At 40.7% G+C, this 26,555-nt stretch overlaps 1 protein-coding gene across 1 annotated transcript; it reads left to right on the top strand.

Annotated features, from left to right (window-relative positions):
• The first annotated feature begins 12,346 nt into the window (after nucleotides 1–12,346).
• Nucleotides 12,347–25,362, top strand: LOC139387355 (intraflagellar transport 57 homolog (Chlamydomonas)). Its single transcript, XM_071133488.1, has 11 exons — nucleotides 12,347–12,857; nucleotides 13,006–13,180; nucleotides 13,432–13,550; nucleotides 17,512–17,602; nucleotides 17,693–17,764; nucleotides 18,116–18,238; nucleotides 18,349–18,420; nucleotides 19,094–19,225; nucleotides 23,373–23,435; nucleotides 24,000–24,066; nucleotides 24,648–25,362. Exons 1-11 carry the CDS (start codon nucleotides 12,706–12,708, stop codon nucleotides 24,824–24,826), a joined length of 1,245 nt encoding a protein of 414 aa, XP_070989589.1. The 5' UTR covers nucleotides 12,347–12,705; the 3' UTR covers nucleotides 24,827–25,362.
• The last annotated feature ends 1,193 nt before the right edge of the window (nucleotides 25,363–26,555 follow it).

Genomic DNA, 26,555 nt, shown 5'->3' with positions numbered 1-26,555 from the left:
CAACCTGTTACAAATCCAGGCAGCTCAGAATTCCCCAATAATTACCTGAAGCACTAGCTACACCCTGAGCTCTCAAGCGAGAAAAGGTGCTGCATCTGCAGCAGTGAAAGGCAGGGGTATGATGGGCATTTGCATGAAATGAACACAAAAACAACAAATCAGCATAAACAAGCACAAAGCATGTGAAGAAAGTGCAATGAAAGAGAATCTGGGGGGAACAAAGGAAGAGGAGTGAATGCAAGGGAAAGGCGACGGGGGTGGATGGAAGCTCGAACCGATAGGTGACATGGGACTTGAAGCAGAAGGAGGAGGGAATGGGGGTAATTTCACCAGCTCTTGGCCTGAAGGGCTGCACAAGGAGAACAATTGGTTTTATCTGTGCCCTTGTAGCACACCCATATGGAAAAAAATATGTATTGTATGTACACATAGTACAGTATATGCAGGGTAATTCAAAATATACAGTACCTGCGGAAAGTATCAGGACCCCTTGACTTTTTCCACATTTTGTTACGTTACAGGCTTATTCTAAAACGTATTAAATAAAACACATTTCTCATCAATCTACACACAATACCCCATAATGACAAAGCAAAAACATGTTTTAGAAAAGTTTGCAAATGTATTAAAAATAAAAAATAGAAATACCTTATTTACATAAATATTCAGACCCTTTGCTTGAGCTCTGGTGCATCCTGTTTAAATTGATCATCCTTGGTGTTTCTACAACTTGATTGGAGTCCCCCTGTGGTAAATTCAATTGATTGGACATGATTTGGAAAGGCATACACTTGTCTATATAAGGTCTTACAGTTGACAGTGCATGTCAGAGCAAAAACCAAGTCATTAAGTCATAGGAATTGTCCGTAGAGCTCCGAGACAGGATTGTGTTGAGACACAGATCTAGGGAAGGGTACAAAAAAAAATCTGCAGCATTGAAGGTCCCCTAGAACACAGTGGCCTCCATGATTCTTAAATGTAAGGAATTTGGAACCACCAAGACTCTTCCAAGAGCTGGCCACCCGGACAAACTGAACATTCGGGGGAGAAGGTCCAGGGTCAGGGAGGTGACCAAGAACTCCATGGTTACTCTGACAGAGCTCCAGAGTTCCTCTGTGGAGATAGGAGAACCTTCTAGAAGGACAACCATCTCTGCAGCACTCCACCAATCAGGCCTTTATGGTAGAGTGACAAGACGGAAGCCACTCAACAGTAAAATACACATGAAAGCCCTCTTGAAGTTTGCCAAAAGGCACATAAAGACTCTCAGACCATGAGAAACAAGATTCTCTGATCTGATGAAACCATGATTGAACTCTTCGGCCTGAATGCCAAGCGCCACGTCTGGAAGAAACCTGGCACCATCCCTACGGTGAAGCATGGTGGTGGCAGCATCATGCTGTGGGGATGTTTTTCAGTGGCAGGGACTGGGAGACGAGTCAGGATTGAGGCAAAGATGAACAGAGCAAAGTACAGAGAGATCCTTGATGAAAACCTGCTTCAGTGCCCTCAGGACCTCTGACTGAGGCGAAGGTTCAACTTCCAACAGGACAACGACCCTAAGCACACAGCCAAGACAATGCAGGAATGTCCTTAAGTGGCCCAGCCAGAGCCCGGAGTTGAACCCGATCTAACATCTCTGGATAGACCTGATAATAGCTGTGCAGCAACGCTCCCCATCCAACCTGACAGAGCTTGAGAGGATCTGCAGAGAGGAATAGGAGAAGCTCCCCAAATACAGGTGTGCCAAGGTTGTAGGTTCATACCCAAGAAGACTCAAGGTTGTAATCACTGCCAAAGGTGCTTCAAGAAAGTACTAAGTAAAGGGTCTAAATACTTATGTAAATGTGATATTTCAGTTTTTTATTTGCAAACATTTCTAAAAAACCTTTTTTTGCTTTGTCATTGTGGGTTGTGTAGATTGATGAGAAAACAATGTAATCAGTTTTAGAATATGGCTGTAACGTAACAAAATGAGGAAAAACACAAGGGGTCTGAATACTTTCCGAATACACTGTATTTAAATATGTCCAGCATATGTTTATGAAATGTATATAGAGCAAATAGAATATGCATGTAAATATATGGTAATTAAAGATATGTTTGCACCACATGTATCATGCTGCATGGTAATGTTGAGTCTAATATCCTCTGGTACCTTGACATTATCTTCCCAAACTGGGGTTTGCATAGAAAAGTTTAAAATAAATGTTGCAGCCATTGAGGCCACTTATGAAACCCATAAGTGTATATTTCTACAGAGCTGTCAGTCACAATTTGAAATGTTTCCGAGCCCAGCCCACCTCCAACTGACAGAGCAGCCGTTGCAATTTCACATTTTCATCAGATGAAGGTGAACAGCAGCTGTCAGAGACAAAAATCGTTCTTGTTGATAACGACATTTTAATTGATTCAATAATAACATTGATTTAAAATGTTTGTCAACTGGAGGATGACAGAGGAAGAAGATATTTTCTTCAACTGACTGCAAGCAAGAGTTTTCACCAAGCTTGCTAACACAGCTAGTTAACTAGCTAGCTCCTTTATCTTGCCATCCCAATATGCAGAATGACTGACGAAGGTCATCATTTTGAATATTGAATCTGAGTTAATGTTATGTATGTAGCTATGTGTTAGAAATAATTTAAGTGCCAAAGCTAGCTAGTTAGTGTTAAATGTTGCTTCTAGCTAGCTTTGTAGTGTGGGTTGGGTTTCTCTGACAGCAATTTAGCTATAACTGGCTAGCTAGCTACACTGAACAAAAATATAAGCGCAACATGTAAAGTGTTGGTCCTATGTTTCATGAGCTGAAATAAAATATCCCAGAAAATGTCCATACGCACAAAATAATGTATTTTGCACAAATTTGTTTACTTTCCTGTTAGTGAGCATTTCTCCTTTGCCAAGATAATCCATCCACCTGACAGGTGTGGCATATCAAGAAGCTGATTAAACAGCATGATCATTACATAGGTGCACCTTCTGCTGTGAACAATAAAAGGCCACTTTAATATGTGCAGTTTTGTCCCAACACAATGCCACAGATGTCTCCAGTTTTGAGGGAGCATGCAATTGGCATTCTGACTGTAGGAATGTCCATCAGAGCTGTTCCCAGAGAATGTAATGTTAATTTCTCCACCATAAGCCACCTCCAACGTCATTTTAGACAATTTGGCAGTACATCCAACCAGCCTTACAACCCCAGACCATGTGTAACCACGCCAGCCCAGAACCTCCACATCTGGTTTCTTCACCTGTGAGAGGGTATGAGACCAGCCACCCAGACAACTGATGAAACTGTGGGTTTGCATAACCAAAGAAACTGTCAGGGAAGCTCATTTGCGTGCTAGTCGTCCTCACCAGGGTCTTGACCTAGCTGCAGTTCGGTGTAGTAGACTTCAGCGGGCAAATGCTCACTTCTGATGGCCATTGTCATGCTGGAGAAGTGTGCTCTTCAAGGATTAATCCCGGTTTCAACTGTATAAGGAAGATGACAGACAACGTGTATGGCATCGTCTGGACTTGCATTTTGCTGACGTCAACATTGTGAACAGAGTGCCCCATGGTGGCGGTGGGGTTATAGTATGGGCAGGCATTAACTACAGACAACGAACACAGTTTTATCGATGGCAATTTGAATGCACAGAGATACAGTGACGAGATCCTAAGGCTCATTGTCCTGCCATTCATCCGGCACCATCAACTCATGTTTCAGCATGATAATACACGGCCCCAGAGCTCAAGCATCTGTACACCATCCTGGAAGGTGAAAATGCCCCAGTTCTTCCATGGCCTGCATACTCATCAGACGTGTCACCCATTGAGCATGTTTGGGATGACAGCGTGTTCCAGTTCCCGCCAATATCCAGCAACAGCTGTTGAAGAGTAGTGGGACAACATTCCACAGGCCACAATCAACAGCCTGATCAACTCTATGCAGAGGAGATGTGTTGCACTGCATGAGGCAAATGGTGGTCACACCAGATACTGATTGATTTTCTGATCCACGCCCCTACCTTTTTTTAAGGTATCTGTGACCAGCCGATACATATCTGTATTCCCAGTCATGTGAAATCCATATATTAGGGCGAAATTAATTTATTTCAATTGACTGTGTAACGGTTTTCTTGAGTCGAAGAAGAGGCGGACCAAAACGCAGCGTGGTTATTATTCATGGTTCTTTAATAAATAAACTATACATGAATAGACTAACAAAACAAGAAATGTGAAAAACCAAAACAGCCCTATCTGGTGCAAACACAGAGACAGGAACAATCACACACAAACACACAGTGAAACCCAGGCTACCTAAGTATGATTCTCAATCAGAGACAACTAATGACACCTGCCTCTGATTGAGAACCATACTAGGCCGAAACATAGAAATACCCAAATCATAGAAAAACAAACATAGACTGCCCACCCCAACTCACGCCCTGACCATATTAAATAATGACAAAACAAAGGAAATAAAGGTCAGAACATGACAGACTGATTTCCATATATGAACTGTGTTTATTGTGGGTCAAAATAATCATATTTTCCCTGCAGTGATCCTTCTGGTCTTGTTACCTTCAACTGCCTATGGACAGACCGCAGCCAATGTAAGCTAGTCTTTTGTATAATTGAGCTACTAGTACCTTAATTAACATGAACCCATCTTGTGTGGAATTGTTTTATTGACTCTATCTCTGCATTATTCACAGAGTACCTGTCAACGTGTGAGTCTCAAAATGGTCACCGTAGGTTAAGGAATCTGCATTCTCGAAGATGGCGTCGGACGTGTGTCCCGTCTTGTCCCATGTAAATAGTATTTTTTTTCGTGTATATTTTTAATCTCACTTTCCACCTATGCTCTAAATATACTTTCCTGCAACCCGCCTCACCCAATGTGGTACGGAGCTGCTATTTTTATACGTTATAACTGGAACATCCATCAGAAGCTAGCCAGCTAATTAGCTACTAGCTAATAGTCACTGTTAGCCTCGGCTAGCGGTCTTCACCTTTAGCTCGGACACCAGCCAGCTTTAGCTCGGTCAATACCTGCCAGTATGCACAGCGCGATATCAACCCAGAGTATATCAGACTGCTTTTCTCCACCACGTCACCGGATTCCTGCCGCAAGCTCTGGGCCATTACACCAGGTCATCGCAGCTAGCTAGCTGCAACCAAGTAGCTACTGCTGGCTAACACCTCTGTCCCGAAGCAAGCACCAGTCATCCTTGAGCTAGCCTCGAACTAGGCCCATCTCCCGGCTAGCCGAAGAGGTATACCCGCTAATTCGTGGGCTACAATACCTCTTTTGCCAATTGGCCTGAACCCGATCCACCACGACTGGTCTGCCGAGGTAATTGTCCGATGTGTACTTTCACAAGGCACTGTATGCCTTGTCTTCTGCTGTTTCGGTTAGTTATTACTGTTTTATTTCACTGTAGATCACCTAGTCCAGATCAACATGCTTAGATAGCTATTTTGTTGCCCCCCCCCCCCCATCTCCCCTCCACATGGGGAGACCTCACCTGGCTTAACTGGTGTCTCCAGAGATGCAAGCTCTCTCATCGTCACTCAATGCCTAGGTTTTCCCCTGCTGTGCTCACATACTACCATACCCTTGTCTGTACATTATGCCTTGAATCTATTCTACCACGCCCAGAAATCTGCTCCTTTTACTCTCTGTTCCCAATGCACTAGATGACCAGTTCTTATAGCCTTCAGCCGTACCCTTATCCTACTCCTCCTCTGTTAACCCAGGCCTTGTAGCCCCCAGCTTTTCACCTATTCCCCAGGCGCTCTCGTTTGTTAACTTCTATAACCGTAAAAGCCTTGGTCTCATGCATGTTAACATCAGAAGCATCCTCCCTAAATGTGTTTCATTCACTGCTATAGCACACTCTGACAATCCTGATGTCCTAGCTGTGTCTGAACCCTGGTTTAGGAAGGCCACCAAAAATTCTGAAATTTCCATCCCCAACTACAACATTTTCCGTCAAGATAGAACTGCCAAATGGGGGCGGAGTTTCAATCTACTGCAGAGATAGCCTGCAGAGTTCTGTTATACTATCCAGGTCTGTGTCCAAACAGTTCGAGCTTCTACTTTTAAAAATCCACCTTTCCAGAAATAAGACTCTCACTGTTGTCGCTTGTTATAGACCCCCCTCAGCCCCCAGCTGTGCCCTGGACACCATATGTGAATATACTCTATCTTCAGAGTTCGTACTGTTTAGGTGACCTAAACTGGGATATGCTCAGCACCCTGGCCGTCCTACAAAATAAGCAAGATGCCCTCAATCTCACACAAATTATCAAGGAACCTACCAGGTACAACCCTAAATCCGTAAACATGGGCACACTCATAGATATCATCCTGACCAACTTGCCCTCTAAATACACCTCTGCTGTCTTCAACCAGGTTCTCAGCAATCACTGCCTAATTGCCTGCATCCGTAACGGGACGCGGTCAAACGACCACCCCTCATGACTGTCCAACGCTCCCTAAAACACTTCAAGCGAGCAGGCCTTTCTAATCGACCTGGCCTGGGTATCCTGGAAGGATATTGACCTCATTACGTCAGTAGAGGATGCCTGGTTGTTCTTTAAAATTGCTTTCTTCACCATCTTAAATAAGCATGCCCCATTCAAAAAATGTAGATCAAAGAACAGATTTAGCCCTTGGTTCACTCCAGACCTGACTAACCTTGACCAGCACAAAAACATCCTGTGGCGTACAGCATTAGCATCGAATAGCCCCCGCGATATGCTACTTTAAGTCAGGAACCAATATACACAGTCATGTAGGAAAGTTAAGGCTAACTTTTTCAAACAGAAATGTGCATCCTGTAGCACTAATAACGATAATTTCAATAAGCATTTTTCTACGGCTGGCCATGCTTTCGACCTGGCTACCCCTAACCCGGTCAACAGCTCTGCACCCCCCGCAGCAATTTGCCCAAGCCCCCCCGCTTCTCCTTCACCCAAATCCAGATAGCTGATGTTCTGAAAGAGCTGCAATATCTGGATCCCTACAAATCAGCAGAGCTAGACAATCTGGAACCTCTCATTCTAAAATTATCCTCCGAAATTGTTGCAACCCCTAATACTAGCCTGTTTAACCTCTCTTTCGTATCGTCTGAGATCCCTAAAGATTAGAAAGCTGCCGTGGTCATCCCCCTCTTCAAAGGGGGAGACACTCCAGACCAAAACTGTTATAGACCTATATCCATCATGCCCTGCCTTTCTAAAGTCTTCGAAAGCCAAGTTAACAAACAGATCACCGACCATTTCGAATCCCACTGTACCTTCTCCACTATTCAGTCTGGTTTCCGAGCTGGTCATGGGTGCACCTCAGCCACGCTCAAGGTCCTAAACAATTTGGTAACCGCCATAGATAAAAGACAGTACTTTCATCGACCTGGCCAAGGTATTAGACTCTGTCAATCACCACATTCTTATTGGCAGACTCAATAGCCTTCTCAAATGATTGCTTCGCCTGGTTCACCAAATACAGATAGAGTTCAGTGTGTCAAATTGGAGGGCCTGTTGTCCGGACCTCTGGCAGTCTCTATGGGGGTGCCACAGGGTTCAATTCTTGGGCCAACTCTTTTCTCTGTATACATCAATGATGTTGCTCTTGCTGCTGGTGATTCTCTGATCCACCTCTACACAGACGATACCATTCTGTATACATCGGGCCCTTCCTTGGACACTGTGTTAACAAACCTCCAAATGAGCTTCAATGCCATACAACACTCCTTACGTGGCCTCTAACTGCTCTTAAATGCTAGTAAAACTAAATGCATGCTCTTCAACCGATTGCTGCCTGCACCCGCCTAGCATCACTACTCTGGACGGTTCTGGCTTAGAATTGGTGGACAACTACAAATACCTAGGTGTCTGGTTAGACTGTAAACTCTCCTTCCAGACTCACATTAAGCATCTCCAATCCAAAATTAAATATAGAATCGGCATCCTATTTCGCAACAAAGCCTCCTTCACTCATGCTGCCAAACATACCCTCGTAAAACTGACTATCCTACCGATCCTTGACTTCGGCGATGTCATTCACAAAATAGCCTCCAATACTGTACTCAGCAAATTGGATGTAGTCTATCACAGTGCCATCCGTTCTGTCACCAAAGCCCCATACACTACCCACCACTGCGACCTGTATTCTCTCGTTGGCTGGACCTCGCTACGTATTCGTCGCCAAACCCGCTGGCTTCAGGTCATCTATAAGTCGTTGCTAGGTAAAGCCCCACCTTATCTCAGCTCACTGGTCACCCCTGGTCACCATACCATCACCACGAGCTCCAGCAGGTATATTTCGCTGGTCATCCCCAAAACCAACAAATACGTTGGTCGCCTTTCCTTCCAGTTCTCTGCTGCCAATGACTGGAATGAAATGCAAAAATCACTGAAGCTGGAGACTTTTATCTCCCTTACTAACTTTAAGCATCAGCTGTCAGAGCAGCTTACCAATCACTGTACCTGTACAAACTACCTCATCCCTATATTGTTATTTATTTTGCACCTCAGTATTTCTACTTGCACATCATCATCTGCACATCTATCACTCATCTATCTACATCTATCTACATCTATCTATCTACATCTATCACATCTATCACACACAAGGTGTAATAAAACAATAAAATAAAAATTGCAAGTATCAATTTGATTTTCATGAACAGTAACTCCTACAATGAGTGTATAAAACATTAGGAACACCTTTTTCCATGACATAGACTGACCAGGTGAATCCCTTTTTGATGTCACTTGTTAAATTCACTTCAGTCAGTGTAGATGAAGGGGTGATGAAATGTTAAAGGATTTTTAAGCCTTGAGACAATTATGCCATGGATTGTGTATGTGTGCCATTCAGAGGTTGAATGGGCAAGACAAAAGTTTTAAGTGCCTTTGAACAGGGTCCGTTTGAGTGTGTCAAGAACTGCAATGCTGCTGGGGTTTTCACGCTCAACAGTTTCCCATGTGTATCAAGAATGGTCCACCACTCAAAGGGTATTTGTCAACTTGTTTAAATACTGCATTTTCAAATACAGATGATAAGTGCACAGTGGTAATTTGTACATTATATTTGGTTTTTCAGATACAACCTTCTGAGCTCACAAAGGGAAACAATACTTTTTTGAGTCTTTGTTGTTTGTGGTGTGTGCCTTTTGTCTATTGTATTTGACTTTCATTTAATTACATTTCTTGTGCATACAGTATATCACCACATATTATGAACTATGTATTACACAATTATAAAAATAGATGTGTTATTCAAATATAAATATAGACCATGAACAATCGTGCATACTGTTAAATATATATTTTATTAGTACATATATTACATGTATATATAAAAAAATATATGTCAATATATTACGCTTTGGTCTAAGCAACATTGGGCGGAGTGAGGAGGCCGGGAATGAAGAACTGGTAGTTTCATGTTACAAAACTTAAATTAAATACAGCGTATGTGAGAGTCAGCCTTTTCTCGGGTAATTCTATAATGATCCACATATAAAAGTTTATTGTTCACATGCACAGATTTGCAGATGTTTTCCGCCGGTGCAGCGAAATGCTTGTGTTTCTATTTCCAACAGTGCAATAATAATACCTATCAATGCAAAACAATACGCACATAATCCAAAAATTGAAAATAAATAAATAAAAATCAGAACGAGCAATGTCAGAGTCCGGAATATATACAATACCAGTGAAAAGTGTGGACACATCCACTCATTCAAGGGTTTTTCTTTATTTTTAATATTTTCTACATTGTAGAAAAATAGCGAAGACATCAAAACTATAAAATAGCACATATGGAATCATGTAGTATGTAAAAATGTGTTTTAGATATATTTTTGATTTTAGATTCTTCAAAGTAGACACCCTTTGCCTCTATGACAGCTTTGCACACTCTTAGCATTCTCTCAACCAGCTTCACCTGGAATGCTTTTACAACAGTCTTGAAGGAGTTACCACATATGCTTGGCTGCTTTTTCTTCAGTCTACGGTCTAACTCATCCCAAACCATCTCAAATTGGTTGAGTTCGGATGATTGCGGAGGCTAGGTCATCTGATGCTGAACTCCATCACTCTCCTTCTTGGTCAAATAGCCCTTATACAGCCTGGAGGTGTGTGTTGGGTCACTGTCCTGTTGAAAAACAAATGACAGTCCCATTAATTGCAAACCAGATGGGATGCCTTGAATTCTAAATAAATCACTGACAGTGTCACCACCAAAGCACCCCTCACCATCACACTTCCTCCTCCATGTTTCACGGTGGGAACTACACATGCGGAGATCATCCGTTCACCTCCTCTGCATCTCACAAAGACACAGCGGTTGGAACCAAAAATCTCAAATTTGGACTCATCAGACCAATGGACAGATTTCCACCCGTCTAATGTCCATTGGTATTTTTCCGTGACCAAACCACATCTTATTGTCTTTTAGTAGTGGTTTCTTTGCAGCAATTCGACCATGAAGGACTGATTCATGCATTCTACTCTGAATAGTTGATGTTGAGAGGTGTCTGTTACTTGAACTATCAAGCATTTATTTGGGGTGCAACTTCTGAGGCGATAGCGTATCCTCTAAAGCAGAGGTAACAGTGAAGAGGCGAGTACTAGGGAGTAGTACACAGCATTGTACGAGATATTCAGTTTCTTGGCAATTTCTAGCATGGAATAGCCTTCATTTCTCAAAACAAGAATAGACTGACGAGTTTCAGAAGAAAGTTATTTGTTTCTAGCCATTTTGCACCTGTAATCGAACCCACAAATGCTGATGCTCCAGAAACTCAACTAGTCTAAAGAAGGCCAGTTGTATTGCTTATTTAATCAGCACAACAGTTGTCAGCTGTGTTAACATAATTGTAAATGGGTTTTCTAATGATCAATTAGCCTTTTAAAATTCTAAACTTGGATTAGCTAACACAACTTGCCGTTGGAACACAGGAGTGATGGTTTCTGATAATGGGCATCTGTACGCCTATGTAGATATTCCAGCTACAATAGTCATTTACAACATTAACAATGTCTACACTGTATTTCTGGTCAATTTTATGTTATTTTAATGGACAAAAATGTTGCTTTTCTTTCAAAAACAAGAACATTTCTACGTGACCCCAAATTTTTGATAGGTAGTGTACATTTTTTAAATGGTTGATTATTTGTGTACTTGTTGACACTTTACTGCGCTGTTAGGAGCTAGTAGCCTAAGCATTTCGCTGCACCCCTTATAACATCTGCTAAACTGTGCTACGCGACCAATACACTTTGATTTTGAACAAGTGTAACTCTATTGGCAAAATGAAATGTAACATGCCCACATGAAAGACAGTTATATCTCATTCTAAGATCAAAAGGAAGATTTTTTTTTCAGGAATCAAGTTTTCAATGTTGGACACATTTTAATTACCTTTCAGTGAGATATGCTTATTTTGTATCACAAGACAAGCCAACTTGACACAAATGCAGAGCTGGACCCCACTTAGGCTATTTCCTCTTTCTATGTACATTTACTGCCGTCCAGTAATTACGAAATGTACATATCTAAAATGCCCCTGGAACACAGCAGGCTGAGCCTGATCTCTCGCACCCTATGGTACATGCAAAGGAGAAGGCCGTTTTAGGAAATAGCTGCCGGACAAGTCATTATTATACAGCCATGGGCAACAGTCTAATGGCAAACCATTATATACCTCCAGACACAGCTGTGGTTCAGCTAAACTCGACCCCGAAGCCCAGAATATGTCTCTAATCAAAGAGGGTGTTATATTGTTTTGCCTCCTGCTACAATCCAGGAAAGTTATATTTCATTAATGAATATATAACAATTAGATTAAGGTTAGGGTTAGTGTTAGGGTGAAGGTAAAGGTCAGTTTTTTCCAACACAATGTCCCGGATTGTGTGGGAAAGTCCTGCATTTTTGCATTTTGGTCTTTTTGTTGAAAACAATCATGTTCCGCATTTTATCAACAAATTCAAACTCCACTAGTTCAGAAAAAAAGGTGGATTGTTCTGTATTTCAGACATACTTGTCTCTTGCAGTCATGTTGCACTTATGAAAAAATATATAACATAAGGTTGTGGTGGCATAAGCCTACTGGTGATGTTAAAACACTTCTCAAGTCGTTGTCGAGATCTTCTGTGCAGCGCAACTCAGTTTAATTTTTTTGCTTGATCTGTTTAAGAGTCAGCTTAGTCCTTATACTCTCTCCTTACAATTCACGTATATTGTAACTGTTTCTATTCATTTCTCCAGGAGTAGTTTTTCCTCCACTGCAGTAGGTGGCAGCAAAACCACGACACGTGTGATAACTCTGCACTGGAACGCAAACGAAAGGTTGTTACGTAAGGACGCAAATAAAGTTACGTTAGGACGCATGTCGCCTGCTCCTGCAAAATATGTGCAAGAGTTATTGATACAACTACTTGAATATGCATCTCAATACACAGGTACTATCTGGATATATTTGATATAGAGATAATCGTTCCGACAAAACGTATAGCTGGCTTTTTAATTAACCAAGGATCTGTTAACTTAGCTAGCTAACGTTATCTGGCTATATTAGGGTTGCTTGACAACACAGATGGTAACCAAAACAAGTTGAAGAAGACTACGCTGATCTGCATCAAAAATTGGTCAATCACAAATTGGGTTATTGTTAGCCTGCAAGAAGTGCCAAGAGAGAGATGGTAGATGACAATAGACGAGGGGACGATGAACGGGGTCCTGGAGCAGCATATCAAATGTTCGTGGTTATGGAGGACCTGCTGGACAAATTGAAGCTTCTGGATTATGAAGAGGAAGTTCTGGCAAAGCACAACATGAAAGCTCTATCCAGGTTGGCAAGTAGCAACTAGCTAGCTATTATTGATGTGCAAAGTTTCCAAAGTGATATTATAGTTCAAACGGCTAGGTATGACTGTCAAAATACATTGCAGTCAATTCTGGTAAGAGATTGTCAGGTAATACGTTGTTCCCCCATATAGGCATTACTTTGCATCCAGTGCCTACATGCCATCAAATCCAGGGGAGCAATTCTTCATGTTTACCATAATCGCGTCTTGGCTCATCAATGCAGCAGGGAGACCCTTCGAGCAGCCTCAGGAGTATGACGACCCCAACGCCACTGTGTCCAACATTCTCTCACAGTTGAGAGCTTTTGTAAGCACAACTCAACATGCTGTACACGTTGGTGTCCCCATTGTTGTCTACCGTTTTGAATTGCAGACAACAGGGGGATTTGTTTATCAATAACCTGTATTTGTCCTTTTTTCATTTCCATTGCATAATGTATCACATGACATTGCTGTGAAACTGTAAGGACCTATGCTAAGCTAGATGGTCCAACTTTAGTATAAGGCATATTTCAGACATTGCATCTTTGATCAAAATATTGCTCTCTCCTGACCCAGGGAGGACTGGTAGACTTTCCTCCCTCCAAACTAAAAGCTGGTTCAGGGGAACATGTTTGCTATGTGCTGGATCGGCTGGCTGAAGAGGCTCTGAAGGAGAGAGTGTTTTCCTGGAGAAGGTAAGTTAATGTCTATGATGTATATAAATTCTGGTTTGCTGATTATTACATTTTTTTTATTGAACCTTTATTTAACTAGGTGAGTCAGTTAAGAACAAATTCTTATTTACAATGACGGCCTACTAAAAGGCAAAAGGCTTCCTGCGGGGACGGGGGCTGGCATAAAAAATACAATTATAGGACTAAACACACATCACGACAAGAGAGATACCACAACACTACATAATGAGACCTAAGACAATAACATGGCAACAACACAACATAGCAACAACATGGCAGCAGCATAACATGGTAGCAGCACAAAACATGGCATAAACATTATTGGGCACAGACAACCGCACAATGGCAAAAAGGTAGAGACAACAATACATCACACGAAGCAGCCACAACTGTCAGTTGTGTCCATGATTGACTGTTTGAATGAAGAGATTGAGATAAAACTGTCCAGCTTGAGTTTTTTTGCAGCTCGTTCCAGTCGCTAGCTACAGCGAACTTAAAAGAGGAGCGGCCCAGGGATGTGTGTGCTTTGGGGACCTTTAACAGAATGTTACTGGCAGAATGGGTGTTGTATGTGCTATGTATTGGCCATTGAGAGGCTTTAAAAACCACGGTCTGCGATATTGGCACTCCCCGGTAGGCGCAGTCCTCCATAGGAATTAATGTAATTCTACAGTATTTCAATTAAATGTTTCAAGAAAATAAATAAATGTATTTAAATATTTTTTGTTGTTGTTGTGGGGACAGTTTTATTACTAATCTAAAAAAATATATACTTTAATTAAGAAAGTTTTAATATGTACACTACCGGTCAAAAGTTTTAGAACACCTACTCATTCAAGGGTTTTTCTTTATTTTTAGGATTTTCTACATTGTAGAATAATAGTGAAGACATCAAAACTATGAAATAACATGTGGAATCGTGTAGTAACCAAAAAAGTGTTAAACAAACTAAAAATGTATTTTATATTTGAGCTTTTTCAAATAGCCACCCTTTGACTTGATGACAGCTTTGTTCACTCTTGGAATTCTCTCAACCAGCTTCATGAGGTAGTAACCTGGAATACATTTAATTTAACAGGTGTGCCTTCTTAAAAGTTAATTTGTGTAATTTCTTTCCTTAATGCCTTTGAGACAATCCGTTGTATTGTGACAAGGTAGGGGGAGTATACAGAAGATAGCCCTATTTGGTAAAATACCAAAGTCCATATTATGGCAAGAACAGCTAAAATAAGCAAAGAGAAACGACAGTCCATCATTACTTTAAGACATGAAAGTCAGTCAATACAGAAAGTTTCAAGAACTTTGAACGTTTTTTCAAATGCAGTCGCAAAAACCATCAAGCTATTATTCACCATCAACTATTCAGAAGAGACTGCATGAATCAGGCCTTCATGGTCGAATTACCTCAACTAAACACTACTAAAGGACACCAATAAAAAGAAGAGACTTGCTTGGGTCAAGAAACATGAGCAATGGACATTAAATGGATGGAAATTCGTCCTTTGGTCTGGAGTCCAAATTGGAGATTTTTGGTTCTAACCGCCGTGTTTTTGTGAGATGCAGTGTGGGTGAATGGATGATCTCCGCATGTGTATTTCCCACTGTAAATCAGGAGGAGGAGGTGTTTTGGTGTGGGGGTGCTTTGCTGGTATCTTTGTCTGATTTTATTTCGAATTCAAGGCACACTTAACTAGCATGGCTACCACAGCATTCTGCACCAATACGTCATCCCATCTGGTTTGGGCTTAGTGGGACTCATTTGTTTTTCAACAGGACAATGACCCAACATACCTCCAGGCAGTGTAAGAGCTATTTTACCAAGATGGAGAGCGATGGAGTATCAAAACAGGTTCACCTACTCACAACCACTCATCCTGTAAACACAGTCCAGTCAAAGTGAATGGCACAGATCCATATATGCCAGCAGACTCATATATGGCAATGGTCTATTTGTTTATCGGCCTTCTGCAGTTCTGATTGTTCATGCAGCACTGGTCTGTGTAGAGTACAGGCTGAGTAATGCCTGTCAATGCATTAGAATCCTACTCCGATGCCTTCTGCCTAAAACAACATATCTTGCATAGTTTGTTTTGGTATGTTCCTTTGAAAGTGGCTAATATTGCGTTGATTTGATCACAACTCCCACAGTAAAGGGAAACATTGATAGTGGTAACTAAAGGGGAAAACTATAAAATTGATTTGAAGTTGGTTCTCTGCGCAGGCTGATAGTTCTTCTGCGAGGCAGCCCCGGGTAGCTGCGTGCATACAGCTTAGAGGGAACATTGATTAGAACGTTAGCTAGCTACAGTGCATTGGATTTTAGCTAGGTATTTTTTTGTCAAACTTTAGGTGTGCTCACACTGCACTTTAGACCAGAGCTAAGAGCCTCCTTAGCTCCAGGGCTAAAATCTCCCTTAGCCCAGGGCTAGCTGGCTCTGCTCCAGAGCAGGGTTAACACCGACTTTTGGGGGTTAGCCCCAAAAACACGTTGCCAAAATAGCCAGTGGGGGTCAAGAACAATGCCTATAATGCTCACTGTCCAATCACAAAAGCAGCACTTTCACCTAATTTACATATGCTGGTGATGCCTGTGATGTGTTCTGTGAGTTATTTTGACAAGTAAAGTCATACTATTTAATCCTTCCATCTGAGGACCAAAAAACAATATACTTTCATCAGTGCAAAAACATTGGTTGGTTGCTATGTCTATCAAAAATGGTTGCTATGCAGGCTGGCTAAAGTCTTCTCACTTAGCCAACTAAAACTACAAACTCTACAGCTGGAAATGCAGCAAACACTCCATTTTCCTCTGTTTTCATAGCTTTTCTATTGACATTTTAATTGCATATATCCATGATAATAATATTGTTGCATGATTTTGCCTGAATCAGAAAAGTTGATGTCTCTTTTGTTCATAGCATTCTCTATACAGGGGTGAGATCGAATTTCAAAAGTGAAATATTGTTTCCGATGTCGGACAGGCAGAAGGCAAGGTTTATACAAACCATCACTGTTGGAAATCAAATGCTAGGCTAGAAGCATGAGGAAATAATGTGTTAATAAATGTGTTATTGTTTATAGCATTGGTCACGAATCAGAGATAAAAGGTTGGTTACATGTTGTGTTTGTCTGTTAGCCCAGGGTTTTGGAATAGAAGTGTGAATCCTTAGCCCAGGGCTAAAGCTTAACCCAGGGTTACCAAATGCTTGTGTGAACACAAGCTGTTAGCCCAGGGCCAGTCTAGCCTGGGGCTAAGAACAATGTCAATGTCAAAAGGCCTTTTACTAGCTATGGAAACATTACTCCACCAATGTCATCGTATTTTGAAGCTGTAATTTAGGCTAAATGGTCATTAGCCCCTGTTAAGATTGACTGGGCACATCTTGCTCTGTGGTGCTTTCAAGACAACTGGGAACCCTGGGGGGGAATGAGGTCAAATCACAACATCAGTGATATTCAGGTCGGACAGTTTGAGCTCTAGGGGGGGAATGAGGTCAAATCACAACATCAGTGATATTCAGGTCGGACAGTTGGAGCCTTGGGGGGGAATGAGGTCAAATCACAACATCAGTGATATTCAGGTCGGACAGTTGGAGCTCTAGGGGGGGAATGAGGTCAAATCACAACATCAGTGATATTCAGGTCGGACAGTTGGAGCTCTAGAAAGACGCCCGAGTTCCCGACATGGAATTCCAAGTTGTATGGCCATTCAAAACTATTTTTCCCAGTCGGAGATCGTTAGTTGGATATCGTTTTATTCACAGTTCAAGGTTGTCTTGAACATACTGAAGTCGGAAGTCTGAGATTTCCAAGTTCCCAGTTGTTTTGAATGCAACATTAGTATGGCTGAGAGCCTCTTGAGAACATTTATAACAATGGTGTGATGTGACTTAGGTGCAACCAATGAAAAAGTTGAACATAGCTGGCCAATTGCAATCCCTATTCTCCTGTCTTTTCCCAGACCAAACTACCCTACAGAGGAGATGGAAGAAGAGTCTGTGATGGAGGATGATGCAGAGCTGACTCTCAGTAAAGTGGAAGAGGAGATGACAGTGGGTATCCCCATCGATAGGCCTATTTGTATATATTGTACTCGTCACTTTTTAAAATATGTCTATTTAAAAATCAATCCCTTAATAAAGGAGGAACCAGACGACTGTGAGGAAGAGAACGTCATGGATCTAGAGGCACTTAAATCAAGGACCAATCAAAGTGTGAGTTGCTGTTGCTGTAATGTTATGCTAATAGCTGGATACGAACAATGAACTGTAATGGTGTACATATTTACTGTTCTGTTTGGAGATTGTGGATACTTTGTTACTACACATGCAGTAGATGTGCTGCTGTATTGTCTTTTTCAAGTGTGGTTAATGTAGGCTACTGCTGATTTCAAGTCCGATTTTTTTCATTTCTATGCAGTTCCCTGTCTGTAGATGTAGAAAGGCTAGTCACCAGTGGACTCAAACAAATATAAAATAAATGTTTATCTTTTTTTTGTAGCTCTTGCTCATTCCCTCATAGTGTACATACTATCATTCCTAACGCTAACTCCTTCCCTCTCGCAGGAGGCCAGACTATCTTCAAAGCCAGACAATATACTGGAATCAAACATGGACGCTGCCGAGTGGAATCTAGAGGTCGAGCGGGTTCTCCCACAACTGAAGATCACAATCAGAACAGACCACAAGGTAAAGATTGCTACAGCTGTCAATTCTGGCATTGCTCTCTCAAAATCAATGCAGGGTCGGGCAATCGCCTAAAACATGAGTGTTTGTAACAAGACTATGTCCACTACTAGGACTGGAGGATCCACGTGGACCAAATGCATCAGCACAAAGACGGGATCAAATCATCTCTCAAGGAGGCCAAGGTGGACTTTAGTCCTTTACAGTTGGACTCAGTTTTCTCTGTCTAGGTTACATCACTTTGATACCATCTAGACTAAACTACTGTTTAGTCTAAATTAAACTATAGTGCGTGGAAATAAGATGACATTGCTAAAGTAGTAAAATATTCAGTAGGAAACCATTTTGCCAGCAATATCATGTCATCTAATTTACTTTAGACAGATTGATGGCAATGTTGTTATTAGCTAGCAAAATTTGTAGAAATAGCTGGAAATGCTAACGTTAGCTAGCTAAAAATCTGGTGGTTTACCCTCAATCTTAGCTAGCTAGCTAACGTTATACTGCATTTAAAGTCAATCTGATGACATCAAAATGTTTTCCCACTAATTATTTGACTCCTTTAGAATATCATTGTATTTCCAAGCCACTGTAATGCGCTTTTGATTATCTTTATCAGCGCTCATTGACGATGCATTGAATAGAATGCTTAGTCGGGCATCAGTCCATAACGAATGTTCAAAACAATATTGTGACAAAACATGCAACCCATGAATAAGCTACTTTATCTGAGTCTCACTGTCTGACAAGACCAGCACCTATCACACAGCCAACCTCTCATGTCTTTCTATTACCTTAAAATGAGTATGTTAGTAATGTTCATTAGAGCGAAAGCTGCTATGTGTACCTATTTGGTAGGGCTACCTAGACAAGCTGCAGGAGGAGATCGGTAAGACACTGGAGAAGGTGGGCAGCAGAGAGAAATACATCAACAACCAGCTGGAACACCTTATCCAGGACTACCGCAGCGCCCAGTCCAAACTCAGCGAGGTAAGCATCCATACAGTGGTGTAAAGTACTTAAGTTAAAAATTAAGTAGTTTTGGGGGGGTATCTGTACTTTACTTCACTATTTACAGTACCAGTCAAAAGTGTGGAGACACCTACTCATTCAAGGGTTGTTTTTTATTTGTACTATTTTCTACATTGTAGAATAATAGGGAAGACATCAAAACTATGAAATAACACATATGGAATCATGTAGTAACCAAAAAAGTGTTGAACAAATCAAAATATATTTTATATTTGAGATTCTTCAAAGTAGCCACGCTTTTGGGTTGAGGTCGGGTGATTGTGTAGGCCAGGGAAACTGATGCAGCACTCCATCACTCCTTCTTGGTCAAATAGTCCCTACACAGCCTGAAGGTGTGTTGGGTCATTGTCCTGTTGAAAAACAAATGATAGTCCCAATAAGCTCAAACCAGATAGAATGGCGTATCGGTGCAGAATGCTGTCGTAGCCATGCTGGTTAAGTGTGCCTTGAATTCTAAATAAATCACAGACAGTGTCACCAACAAAGCACCCCCACACCATCACATTTCCTCCATGCTTCACAGTGGGAAATAAACATGCGGAGATCATCCGTTCACCTACTCTGCGTTTCACAGACACGGCAGTTGGAATCAAAAATCTAAAATTTAGACTCATCAGACACAAGGACAGATTTCCACCGGTCTAATGTCCATTGCTCGTGTTTCTTAGCCCAAGCAAGTCTCTTCTTCTTGGTGTCCTTTAGTAGTGTTTTTTTTGCATCAATTCGACCAGGAAGGCCTGATTCACTCAGTCTCCTCTAAACAGTTGATGTTGATGTGTCTGTTACTTGAATTCTGTGAAGCATTTATTTGGGCTGCAATTTCTGAGGCTGGTAAATCTGATGAACTTATCCTATGCAGCAGAGGTAACCCTGGGTCTTCCTTTCCTGTGGCGGTCCTCATGAGAGCCAGTTTCATCATAGCACTGGATGATTTTTGCGACTGCACTTGAAGAAACTTGAAAAGTTCTTAATTTTCTGGATTGACTGTCCTTCATTACCTTCATGTCTTAAAGTAATGATAGACTGTCATTTCTCTCTTCTTATTTGAGCTGTTCTTGCATTAACTTCTTGCTCCTACTTGAGACGCAGACGTCTCAAGTAGGCACCTGGAAATGCAAATGCGCTACGCTAAATGCTAAATGTACTCGTTAACTCAAACGTTCATTAAAACACACATACAGGGTATTGAATTAAAGCTACACTCGTTGTGAATCTAGCCAACAAGTCAGATTTTTAAAATGCTTTTCGGCGAAAGCATGAGAAGCTATTATCTGATAGCATGCAACACCCCAAAATGCCTGAAGGCGACGTAAACAAAAGAATTAGCGTAGCCGGCGCTACACAAAAACGCAGAAATAAAATATAAAACATTCATTACCTTTGATGATATTCTTTGTTGGCACTCCTATATGTCCCATAAACATCACAAATTGGTATTTTTCCCGATTAAATCCGTCCATGAATGCCCAAAATATCCATTTGTATAGCCTGTCTGCATCAGGAAAAAAGCTCTCTTCCAACACGCAACGTCATGTTTAAAAATTATATAAGTTGCCTATATTCTTTGACAAAAAACTTCAACCTACTTTTATAACCCAACTTTAGGTATTTGTAAACGTTAATAAGCGATCAAATTGATCACTGGGCGATCTGTATTCAATAGCAGCTACAAAAGAAAAGTGTCCATTTTTCAATCTTCCAAAATCGATTGAGGTAGGCTGGATGGAATCAAGGATCTATTTGTAATGTCTCAAAGTATTTTTGTCAATGAAAATGACGTTTTTGGCTGTAGGAATTGCATCCGTCTCCATATTAAATTTGGTTTCCTTTAAATAATCCATGAAAGGGGCGCATGGATACTTTTTTCAGATTTCAGTGACCAGTTTTTCTTGCGCTTTTCGATGAAACACACGCTCTGTTATAGTCACAGCCGTGATTTAACCAGTTTTAGAAACTTCAGAGTGTTTTCTATCCACACATACTAATCATATGCATATACTATATTCCTGGCATGAGTAGCAGGACGCTGAAATGTTGCGCGATTTTTAACAGAATGTTCGAAAAAGGAGGGGGTAGGATAAAGAGGTTAATATGGACTTGTTTTTTTTTACCAAATAGGGCTATCTTCTGTATAGACCGCATACCATGTCACAACACAACTGATTGGCTCAAAAGCATTAAGAAAGAAAGAAATTCCAAAAAATGAACTTTTATCAAGGCACACCTGTTAATTGAAATGCATTCCAGGTGTGCATTCAAGAGTGTGCAGAGCTGTCATCAAGGCAAAGAGTGGTTACTTTGATGAATCTGAAATTTAATTAACACTTTTTTGGTTACTACATGATTCCATATGTGTTATTTCATAGTTTGGATGTCATCACTATTATTTTACAATGTAGAAAATAGTAAAAATAAAGAAAAAACATTGAATGAGTACGTGTGTCCAAACTATTGACTAGTACTGTATATTTTGACAACTTTTTACTCCATACAGTTTCCCTGACAGCCAAAATTACTTGTTACATTTTGAATGTCTTAGCAGGACTGGAATGTGGTCAAATTCATGCACCTATCAAGAGAACATGTGGTCATCCCTACTGCCTCTGGCAGACTCACTAAACACAAATGCATCTTTTGTTAATAATATCTTAGTATTGGAGTGTGCCCCTGGCGATCCAATACATTTTAAAAGCAAGATAATGTGCTGTCTGCTTTGCCCCTTTACCCCTACCTACATGTACAGTGCATTAGGAAATTATTCAAACCCCTTCACCTTTTCCATATTTTGTTACATTAGTCTTATTGTTAAATGGATTCAATAAATAGAAATCCTCAGCAATCTACACACAATACCCCATAATGACAAAGCGAAAACCGATTTTTATACATTTTAGAAAATGTATTAAAAACACCTTATTTAAATAAGTATTCAGGCCCTTTGCTATGAGACTAAATTGAGCTCAGGTGCACCCTGTTTCTTTGAGATGTTTCTACAACTTGGAGTCCACCTGTGGTAAATTCAATTGATCAGACATGATTTGGAAAGGCACACGTGACAGAGAGCAATGTGAGTGAGAGGCACTTCGGATTGCGCAGCACACTCAGCGAGAAGGGCACAACGCAGCACTCGGTAGCCGCGAAAGGTATGAATGGGATGCCGCCGTGAAATTCGAGGCATTATCAAGTGCTTGTCAAATTGTGAATGAGAGGCTATTGGAGTGTGTACAGCCTGCGCAAAAAAAAACTAAGCAGAGCTCATGCCTTTTCAAGTGACTTTTTTCAAATCATCTTTAGAGTCTCATCATGCAGCCTTACAATGTATTAAACACCAAAACATATAGCCCAACGTTTTTAGAACAACTCAATTAATAACTCTAAGGATATAGGAGTACCTATTTCTTTATTGACCACTCAACACAGAATAGCAGCATGTGTGCACTCCCTCAAAACTCCCTCGTTTAGAGAAAATATTTATATTTTATTCAGCTTTGTTCAGTTGTTTTCTTCATACTATAAAATAATGCCACGGAATTATAAGCAAATATTCTTTGCTAAATGAACAAGTGTAGCCGTCATCCATTTGGCATAGCCACACCAGGACCTAACATAAGGACAACACAGAGTTTGATATTTTCTTCTGAAATAGACCAAATGTTCTCTAATATCATGCTTCTTTAGACCTGTCTAAAATAAATAATGGATTTATTGTGAAGGTGTAGGCTATATTACATGAACTTATTAGACTTTTTAAATGGCTTGTAGGCTGTGTGTGGAAGCCAGGAGATGCTAAATGTGTTTATGTTATTTAATGGTCAATTACCGTGAGACCGACAGGTATTTGCTTGACAATCTCTGGCTGACGAAATTTCATGACCGCCACAACCCTAGTCATAACCATGGTATGCAGTCTGACATGCCACTGCTTTCAGCCAATCAGCATTCAGGGCTCGAACCAACCGGTTTATAAAATAGAATATCCAATACCAGTATACTATATTTTGTTGCTATGGTATGTGTTAGTCAGCAATGCAGAGGCACAACTAATTGGCTTATTTGGGGTGGGGGGGACAAGCATACAGACATGTTGACCTTTTTGTATTCCAAGGCAAGGGAGTGCTACCAGCAGGGAAGTGGTGGAGTTACAGAGAGGACCAGAGTTCTGGCTGAGGTCAGTGACCACATCACCCACATTAAACCACAGTATGCAGGTCATTCTCGTACCATGTTCTCATAACCCTAGCCAATCATTCTCATAGCATTCACACTATTGTAAAATAATATTCTCATTCACATTACGGTCATGTGGTTTTTGGACCTGTAATTCTTTCCCAATTTGTTCACGTAATTATTTTTTCCCTTGCTCCTGATAATTTTACACCAACATCATGATATAGTCCTTAATGGCCAAATATGTTATATTACCTAACTCTTATCCTCTGTAAATACGCTCATTTGCACGTCACGTCAATGATATCATGTTACCGTGTGGGACTGTGGGTCGGAGTGGGCGCCCTGAGCGGCTGCCCATGTTGCCTATACCTAAATCCACCACTGCAAATTATATACATTTTTTTGTACGTTGTTTGCAAACTGATATGTGGCACGTATTAATGCCAAAATAACATGCAAAAAATACTACCTATCACTTATCCTCTGTAGATACTTTTTAGTGCCATAGATGACAGATGAGTTTTGATGTCAACTATCTCAGTGCTGTCTCATTCTAACCTAGATCACAGAGGAGTTGGAGAAGGTGAAGCAGGAGATGGAGGAGAAGGGCAGCAGTATGTCTGATGGAGGTGAGTCTGTAAATGAAAACATACCAGACTGAGGAATCTACACAGCACTATAGCTTTAAGCCTTTTCCACTGCAAGCTGGACAGAATAGTGAATATGACGCAGTTCCCACACTAAAAAGTCAGAGGAGACGTCACATCCTATTGTGTTACATACGTCATTAGGCTGGGCACCTTGCTGTGGCCTGGCCTCCGGCACACACGTCTACGGTGTCGGTATATGTTAGAATCTGGCCTACTGCCCTTTGACACCACCTTTCTTTACCTTTCCCCGCTGTCATCCTCTGTTATTCAATACAATCGGAAAGTACCTTAAATGTATACTTTTTAAATTGGGCACTTTGCAAACCCATGCATTTTCTGGGGTCTTGATGGGTGAAGCAACTGTTCTTAATTTAAAATGTATATAGTGACAGTTCTCTTATCATTGAATCTATTGAAGAAAGGTTATGAAATCAAGTTGTTAGATCATTAAAAACATGATTTATTTTGGAATCTATTCATGTGTAATGATCGTGACAAATTGTTTTTGAAAATGTTTGATATTATTACTTTTCTTACCCTTTGAGCTTTTTGAATTACAGCCCCGGTGGTGAAAATCAAGCAGAGTCTGACCAAGCTCAAGCAGGAGATTGTTCAGATGGACATTCGGATTGGAGTGGTAGAGCACACACTACTGCAGGCCAAGCTAAAGGAGAAGTCCAACATGACTCGAGACATGCACGCCACCAATATCCCAGAGCCTGCCATCGGCGCATACTGAGATATACACAGTATGGCATTATCTATCATTAGCTTACTGAACTTTATATAGCGATACATTATGCCTGTGCAATGATATTATTTACATGGTATGGCACCTGCTATGAGAAGGCAAGCAGTGGGTTACATCCTGACTACAGCCAATATACCAAAGTCCTTAAATTATTCTAAACGGTCTGTTTAAGCAGACACATAGAGAGACATCTGTATTGTTCTGACTTCAACTGTCATATGTTTCATATCATATTTGATTGCATTCGAAGGCTTTGTTGGTGTGGTTGAATTAAAGTTTCTCAGTATTTACATACATTGGAATTATAAAATACAGATTTGAATGCCCATATGTTTTACATGCAGGGTTAAGTTTGCTAATTGCCATATTTGTAATGGAGATAATTAAACTGATATTTTTTTTTACAAATAAGAAGTTGTATAATATTACTGATGTGGATTTGATGGGGACATTTATTTTGACTTTTTGATCTGGTAAGGCTCATGAAATGTCTGGAAAGGTGAAATTAAACATGCATCCAGCCATTTGTAACAAAAATAATTGTACCATATAGAAAAGTGGAAATACTTACAAAGTCGGCTGAGATTGATTGCCAGCCATGTTTGCTATGTCAGGGTACATGATGAAACATTAATATAAAAATCCAAAAGTAACTTTGGAATTCATAACTTTTAAGCAGGTTCATTCAGAGGGGTTGGGTTAAATGCGGAAGACACAACCTGTTAGGGCCTACATAAAGCTGTCCCAACACGTTACCACTGCTACACCTGGCTATCAGCAGAGCCTTGTCTGGCAACGAAACCGTTCATTCAGCCTCACTTATTGCCTTTAAAAAAACATAGCTGATATGGCTGACTTGCTTAAACAAATGTGGTTTCTACTGACAATTGAGATGTACGAGCTAAGGCATAAGAGAACGACAAGCGGATAAGAGGCAATCCGCAATTTCGATTAAGACAATGAGCGAGCTAGGACAGACATAGTATAAGCTATTTGTTCAGCACTTTTGAAATGTACAGCGACAGAATTCAGAACATGGGCCATCTTACAGTGTTCTCCCTGTACACCAAGTCAGAACCGTAGGATAAATAAAGGGGATGTATAATCGGACAATGAATGCTTTTACAATTTTCAATGATTACATTTCTCAAAAACAGTTTATAGGCTACATGTGCACCACCAAGTCAGAACAGTAGGCAAAATTAAGAGGTGAAAATTGAAAAAATTATTAGTGTGATGCACATGGGCTACTAACAACTTAATACACAACATACACATATTACTTTCTTAGCTACAGTATACATATCTGCCTGGTATATTACATAATTTATGCAGCAGCATACAATACATTTTTGGACTGTGCTCACTTGAACAGGAAGGGGCCGCGGCGGTCCTTCGTGGGGAAATTTTGTCATCAAAGTCTGGCATTCTCTGGATTTACTGGGAACTCCAACAACAAAAAAGTTGAATCATGATGACTTCATTGATCTTCAGGTTGTAGCTCTAGAAAGAGGCCCGAGTTCCCGATTTACAATTCCAAGTTGGATGAAAGTTCAAAACGTATTTTCCCAGTCGTAGCTCATTTTTTCCCGAGTTCCCAGTTGTCTTGAACTCACAAAAGTCAGATTTTGCAGTTCCGATTTAACAGTTGTTTTGAGCGCGGCACAAATCATGTTTCATTGACGGCATGGCCAACTTCAATGTATAGCTAATATGA

The sequence above is a fragment of the Oncorhynchus clarkii genome, chromosome 28, assembly GCF_045791955.1.
Source record: "Oncorhynchus clarkii lewisi isolate Uvic-CL-2024 chromosome 28, UVic_Ocla_1.0, whole genome shotgun sequence".
NCBI lineage: Eukaryota > Metazoa > Chordata > Actinopteri > Salmoniformes > Salmonidae > Oncorhynchus > Oncorhynchus clarkii.
The sequence above is the reverse complement of the archived record's forward strand: the minus strand, read 5'-3'. Positions and strand labels throughout refer to the sequence as shown.